We start from the raw sequence: 7,490 nt of genomic DNA, 5'->3' as shown, positions 1-7,490 counted from the left end.
AAAATACTTTTGTAGTTTAACATTTTAGTGACTTAAGAAGTGACCTTGTGGCTATTAAATGAAACACTTCATACACTAAACGATACGGATGATTAGGGACCTGACGTCATCCAACAGCCATTCATCCACAAAGACTGTCTTTCCTTTATGTACAGCGACTGTTGTTCTGTCTTTGACTGTTAGAAACTACATAAACACAACCTAAGCCTTATGTTTGGGGGGACATTTTCAGAATAGGTTAAATAAATGCATAAAAAAAAAACAATAAACGGTTATATTGTGTAATGTGACAGTAAGTGAATAATCTGGAGTCCGTCTGCCCTCTTCCACATACCTACAGTAACATACAGTTAAACGCTGCACTAAGATAGTACTTTTATTCGTTGATGCATGAAATTACTGTATGTGTGATGAAATACGACTTAAAATTGAAACTTTCCTCAAATCACTTTCACCCAGTGTAGCTTTGCTGCCTCACAGCTCCAGGGTTCCTGGTTCGATTCTGAGTGTAATGTCCATGCAAACTTTTGCATGTTCTTCCCCTGTGCATGTGGGTTTCCTCTGGGTTCTCCGGTTTCCAAAAACATGCCAGGAGGTGGATTGGTCACTCTAAATTGCCCTCTAGGCGTGAATAAGGGTGTACCTTGTGCTATGCGATAGACTAGCATCCTGTCTAAGATCTAAGATATCTTCGCTCTGGATCCACACAACACTGACCAAGATGAAAAATGCTTACTGAAGATGAATGAATGGATCAATGAATGCCTTTTGTTCAGTGACTGATGGCGTGTTTCATCTTGAACAATTGTATGAACATCTTTTCGATGATGTTAAAACTTCAACTAAGAAGGTGATGAGAAAAGAGAAACCAAAACTAAAGAGGAACAAATCTATTCGTTCCAAGGTCTATGTACCAATCAGATGCCGAACCTGCTAGAGCTCCGCCCTCTCAGGTTAGATGGGTGAAAGTGACAATGTGTGTGACGCAGCGTAAGAATTTCAGATCTTATTGTACGTCACAGCATTTATAAATAACCTCTTCAATTTTACGGTTGCATTTACTTATTTAGATGAAGATTCCTTATTAATTCAGGGGCCAAGCACCAGAGAATTTTCTGCTGTTTTGAATTATTATTAAAAATATATATATTTTTTTTACTTCTCCTACAAATTGTATTCAATCATCACCAAATTTAGGTGACAGCATTGAGACCAACTCGGATTAAACTTATTTCTCGGACTTGTTTGCAAACAAATTTGATAGCTAGGTCACCACAGGAAATAAAGGCATATCTCAGTAATGCTTTTACTTGTTGACACCAAACTTGTCACTCACGTAGAGCAACTTAACTTAATGCTGCAAACAACCTTTGAGTTCATTTTGCAACTTGAGAGGGCTACTGAAAACAGGAAGTGAGGCAATATCTCAGTAACAGCTTGATGTTTTGTTTTTTTTCCCCATCAAATTTAGTACATCTCATTGGGAGCAAGAGCTGATGGTTCCAATGTCTTCTGCTCTTCTGCTCTTCCTGCATCACTAAGGAGTGGGGGGCAAAAGTGCTTGGCCCCCTTAATCACAGCTTGCAGCTATATTTCTGATTTACAACTTTACACTAGTGATCTGGTTTCACCTCCTACAGCTTCAGAAGGACTTTGCACACAAGCTGTTGTAGTAGTTTAGTTGTCAAAAATATCCAAGACTTCTTTAGAAAATGTTATATTTGGCTTAATTTTAGTACATTTATAATAATTACTTAAGTACACTGTAGTTAATCCCCGCATTCATCTATTTACATTTACCTTTATGGCATTTGTCAGATGTCTGTCTGTCTATCTATCTATCTATCTATCTATCTATCTAACTGTGTCTGTCTGTCTGTCGATCTATCTCTTATCTTACTCTCTTGTCCCTCACATCTGTATCTCTCAGTTTCTTTTTGTCTTCTTCTGTCTGTCTTTCTCCCTCATCTCTTTTTTTCTTTCTTTTTTTCTTATCTCTGTCTCTTTCTCTGTCTCTTTTCTGTCTCTCTTTCTCATGACTGTCTCTTGTTCTCTCTCATCTCTTTCTCTCTCTCTCATCTCTCTCTCTCTCCATTGAAGAATTATCCATTCAGTTCCTTTAAATATTTTATTTTGTATTTCCATTGGTTTTTTTCTGTGTGTGATTAAAAACGTTATAATGTAATATAAAAACAATGTTAAAATGACTTAGTATTAGTCTTTGTTTAGCATTTAGTTTTATTATAGATTAGTTGTTGTTGTTTTTTTTTATTTAAAAATAGCTTATTACATTTTAGGAGTCAGTTTAACTAATAGATCTGTGCAGTTCAAAGGAGGAGCAAGATGAACATCATGATGACTAAAAGACTGACAGACGTCTGGATTCTCCCAGCGTGTCCACCTGAAGTGCACAAAGCAAAAAAACCACTCAGTTTCTCATGTAAGAATGCTAAATTAATTAAAATAAATTTCACTTTGAAATGCTGCAGTGTATTACTTGTGTAAATATATTATAAGTTTAAGAAAAACAGAAGTGCAAAAGTTAACATGCAGAAGGTTAACAGGTTAAAAGAAATGTATTATTTTTAATCGTGCCTTTTAAATGGACATGAAACCATGTCCCGTGGAGACATCATGACAGACACAGAACACATTTCACTCTGAGTAAAAAGACTTCTGTGGGCTGTGATCTGCAGACAGACCTCACTGCACCGTCATGCATTACAACAAAGCCAACAGATCTCATCTTACCAGCATCAGAGTAATCCACGAGCATGGCTTGAGTGTCGCTGAGGCTGCCGTTGTTTGGAGCTGGATCTACACCCAGCAACTTGCACATCAGCGGGTAAATGCTCACACTGTCAAACGGCTCAGCTATGAAATTTTTCCTGAAGTCAGGTCCAAATGCTCGGAATATTGCCTTCATGTCCATTTCTTGATTACTGAAGCCGTGGTCTCCTTTGTTCACATAAAATATGTATCTCTGCAAAATAAGAAGGTTTTAAGAAATTGACTATAATATTAATATTATATTATAATATTTTCTGTTCGGAAGGTAAAAGCTTTTATTCCAATCAGTGCAAAAATATATTTTAGTAAGTGAATATATCTTACTGGAAAAATGTATTTAATAATTATGAGATCATAATAGATTATGAATTTTATTCTTGTTCTATTGGAAGATACATATTTATCTATATAATAGAATAACATGCAAATGTCTTAGATACATCTAAAGAAACTCTGTCAAGCATACATGTCTAGAATAAAAGAATAAAAGTCACTGTGAAAAGTCACTAAGCATCAAAATAATGACTATATTGAGCAAATCACAGGTTTATATTAATGTGCTCGTTCTAACGTTATCGTTTTTTTAGTAACAGCTCAGTCATATTTATTATTAATCTAAGTCTAATAATGAATGTATTAAAATGTAAAACAAATTTTAAATGATGTCGAACTTAAGAGATAAAAAAAGAGATAAAAAAATGTTTATAGCTGCTATAATTAGAGATAACTGGTTTTCGAAAATGTTCCACAATATTAAATGTAACTATAAATGGATAAAAAATATTACGTCATACTAAATTTAAAAAAAAAAACATTGGCACTTTGCTGTGGTGTAAAAGGAATAAAACAGGATGTGCTATTATAGGAAAATAATCAACGCTGGGCCACATCACACCACCCTGTTGTTGTTCCACAACATTAAATGTAACTATAAATGGATAAAAAGTAAGACATTTTTCTTTAATGTAAAAAAAAATTCATTGTTGGAAAATTGCTGTGGTATAAGAGGAATAAAACACTTCGCGATGTGCTGTTATAGGAAAATAATCAACTTCACACTGGACTGCATCACACTCTTCCTGTTGTTGATTATTTTCCTATAACAGCACTTCCCCAAGTGTTTTATTCCTTATATAAGATAAAAAAAATCTGACAAAAATCTCTGTGATGTTGAATGTTTAAAATATTTATTATTATTAATATTAATTTTCTTTTCTACTGACACGCTAACCATTAATGCAGCGGATAAAATATATTATTGTATGTCATTTATTTTTAGATACATTTGACTTTATTGAAGATATTTTCACTCGATATTTATTATTTTTTTTGCCATGAAGAATTTCTGGTAAGAGCTCACACATCTTACCGAGTTCAAGTTGAAACCTAAATCTCCAATAAGAACGATGTCTTGAATTCGGCTGTTTTTTGCGATGTGGAAGTTTTCGGGAATCTCCTCCTTCTTGTAAACAGTTAGGTTCGGATGTGCGTTCTTCAGCTTATCATAAACCTCCTGCACCTTCCCTTCCTTGGGTCTTATCATCCCAAAACCTCCATAGTCCAGCATGTCGAAGTGGGTCAGATTTGCAAAATTAATGTACTCTGACAGCTTTATTTCCTTCACCGCTGGACTTTTCTTAATGGTGGTCATGCCGTGATCTGAGGTGATGATGACGTTGAGGTGATCGGATAAATTGTTCTTCTGGATGGACTCTCTCAGGTAGCCGATGAGGCGGTCGATCTGCCCAATGATCTTCCTTCTCTCTTCAGTCTCTGGTCCAACTCTGTGGCCCACGTTGTCCGGTTCTCCGTAATACAGAGTAACAAAGTCGAAATTCTCTTTAGCGTACCATCCCATAACTGTATCGATCTTCTGCCGCCATTCGGTCTCGTTAGCATCAGGGTGACCTTCTGCCTCCACCAGAGACCTGTCCACAGCCTGCCTGCTGTAATTCACTCCACCTCCGGGGTAGAAATAAGACGCCGTCTTCAGGCCCTGTCAAAATTCCAAGTACAGCAAAAGTTTGTGGAGAAAAAAATTAATACGTCACATAAATGTAATGTATTCCAACAAGGCATAATCGATTTCTTAGAGGTCTCTAGACGACATTATTACAAGTAACAAAAAATATAAGTATAAAATACTGTATATTAAGATATGAATAGTTTTAAAAAATCAGAAGAAGGTCTGGAGACAGAAATGATCGTAGAAAAACTCTGACTTCCTGCTTATGATTTAAAATTTTTTTTTAATAGTTGTCATGTTGCAGGACACATTCATTATTTCATTTTTATTTCATTTTCATTATTATTTTGTTTAGGCTAAATTATATTGTATTGTATTATATTGTATTAAATTGTATTCTAATAATTGTATATGCATATGCATGCTATATATATATATATATATATATATATATATATATATATATATATATATATATATATATATATATATAAATATTATATAAAAATATTAATAAAATGTAATACTCTGCATACAAAATAATATAATAAAATGCTATATTATATAAAATAAAAAGTAATATAATAAAATAAAAATAATAACAATAAATACATATTTTTATATGATACATATTTATATGATGTATAATAACAAATCTATAATACTATAGATATATTTAGTTTCATCCCAAAAACACAAATCTTTGTGTTCAACTGTATTTCTTCTGGCACAAACCTTTGTGCTTATTTCAGTACAACTAACTGACTGTGGAATCTTAATATTCATCTCAATGTTAAGCTTTAAACAACCAGGTTGGTTTTAAAAGATTGCTCACCTGATTCTGAGCTGTTATCCATAAAGGCAAAGCCCCGTTGTCCCACCACGCAGATCGTTTCAGCGTGTTCTTATGAGTTAACTTCAAGAGAGTTGTGGAATTAAACATCATGTTGTGGACAACGCCGTGATCCTCTATCCATCTCCCTGTATTAACAGGAAAGTGTTGATTGTATTGACCCTGAAGTTCATGGGTTAGTGTCTGCATGCAGAGATCACAAATCCTTCCACAAGCTTTATGAAATTAGAGGAACTAATGAGTGAATGATTTTATAGCTGCAATATAAATGATAACAGGAACTAACTGTTTTGAAAACAGGAAATAACTATAAACTGATAAAAAGTATGACTGCCTGTTAATGCTCACTAATTATTTTCCTATAAAAGCATGGCACTGAGTGTTCCTTATTATTTATACTTTATGAAAAAAAAATCATAGTGCAGTTAGAGAACAATCAGAGTAAAGCCAATCCTCTTTTATTTTTGGTCTGTAATACTACTAAATGATTAAATGTCGCCAAACATGAACATATAAGCTTTGAATATCTTTAAAGGTTACTGTACACTTCATAGCCTTGATCAGGAACCTCATGACCTTGAACATGCAGCGAAGATCTTTAGCTAAAGATAATGTGAAATTAATCAGCACTAAACATATGATAGCATCTGTGCATTGCTCTGATTATGACGATTTTTTTTTTTTTATCAGAAGATACTATGGACTCAGTTTTAAAAATCTTATCAGAGATCTTTAGGACGAGCTTGTGCTGGTTTTAATGGCTCATGTCTGATAACTTGGAGAGCCTGGTAAGTTTGAGGCGTTGTGCATGCTGAGATGCTTTTCTCTTCACCACGGGTGCAAAGAGTGCTTATTTGAGTTACTATAGACTTCCTGTCAGATCAAACTAGTCTGGTCATTCTCCTCTGATCTCTCTCATCAACAAGGGGTTTCAGCCTGCGGATCCTCCACACACAGGATGTCTTTTGTTTTCACATCATTCAGTGTAAACTCTAGAGACTGTTGTGTGTGAAACTCCCAGGAGATCAGCAGTTTCTGAAATACTCAAACCAGCCCATCTGATACCAACATCCATCCCACGATTAAAGTCACAGAGATCACACTTTTTCTTCATTCTGATGTTTGATATGAGAATTAACTGAAGCTCTTGACCTGATGATTTTTTTGCATTGCACTGCTGCCACATGATTGGCTGATTAGATAACTGCATAAATGTACAGGTGTACAGGTGTTCCTAATAAAGTGGATGATGAGTGTATATAATAATACATTTACTCAATATTTTGCTTTTTTTTTTTAGCAAGGTTATTAAAAAAATTGAATGTTAAGTATACAAAATTGAGCTATTTGTTTTAGCATCATTTTAGCCATTTTTTTCTTTTGAGATTTTATTTATGTACTATTATATGTCATAAAACTAGTAGATACACTTTTATTTTGGACATATTACAAGACTTTAAAGCTAATTCCTGGGCTGATTTTTTTTTTTTTGCTCCCTGACAGTCTCTACAATCTTTACAGAAAATTCACATGAATCTAAAGATTTACATGTAACATTTACACATATGGTTTCAAGACCCTTCGCATGTGATGGTTCACACATTTTTTTTTCTTACCGGTTATAGTGGTGAAGTGTGACGGAGAGGTCATGGTGATCATCGGTGGTGTGATATATTTTGCCTTCACTCCTTCTTGGACCAACTGGTCCATATTCGGCGTGTGAACATCTTCATCATAGTTCCATCTGAAACCATCGAACGATATTAGTAGCAGCTTGTTATATTTCTTCCTCCCCGTGCTGGACAACGGCATGCTGTCCACCCAGAGCACAACAGCAAACACCAGCAGGAGCTCGAGCTTCATACTGACTGATGGTTTCAT

At 34.6% G+C, this 7,490-nt stretch overlaps 1 protein-coding gene across 1 annotated transcript; it reads right to left on the bottom strand.

The window, feature by feature from the left end:
* Positions 1 to 2,188: 2,188 nt before the first annotated feature.
* On the bottom strand, positions 2,189 to 7,490 carry zgc:153896 (uncharacterized protein LOC569930 homolog). Its single transcript, XM_026922774.3, has 5 exons — positions 7,226 to 7,490; positions 5,592 to 5,737; positions 4,160 to 4,786; positions 2,752 to 2,983; positions 2,189 to 2,401 (listed from the first exon to the last, which is right to left on the bottom strand). The coding sequence occupies exons 1-5, from the start codon at positions 7,488 to 7,490 to the stop codon at positions 2,328 to 2,330; spliced, it is 1,344 nt and encodes a 447-aa protein (XP_026778575.2). The 3' UTR covers positions 2,189 to 2,327.

This window comes from Pangasianodon hypophthalmus, chromosome 19 (assembly GCF_027358585.1).
Source record: "Pangasianodon hypophthalmus isolate fPanHyp1 chromosome 19, fPanHyp1.pri, whole genome shotgun sequence".
NCBI lineage: Eukaryota > Metazoa > Chordata > Actinopteri > Siluriformes > Pangasiidae > Pangasianodon > Pangasianodon hypophthalmus.
This window is presented reverse-complemented; position numbering and strand designations above follow the sequence as displayed.

Bases quoted from the DNA above. Each gene is read 5' to 3' on its own strand.
- zgc:153896 (XM_026922774.3), bottom strand. From the start codon at position 7,490: ATGAAACCATCAGTCAGTATGAAGCTCGAGCTCCTGCTGGTGTTTGCT. The intron at 5,738-7,225 runs GTAAGAAAAAAA...CTGTTAATACAG, and splicing joins ACACTTCACCACTATAACCG to GGAGATGGATAGAGGATCAC. The intron at 4,787-5,591 runs GTGAGCAATCTT...GAATTTTGACAG, and splicing joins GGATAACAGCTCAGAATCAG to GGCCTGAAGACGGCGTCTTA.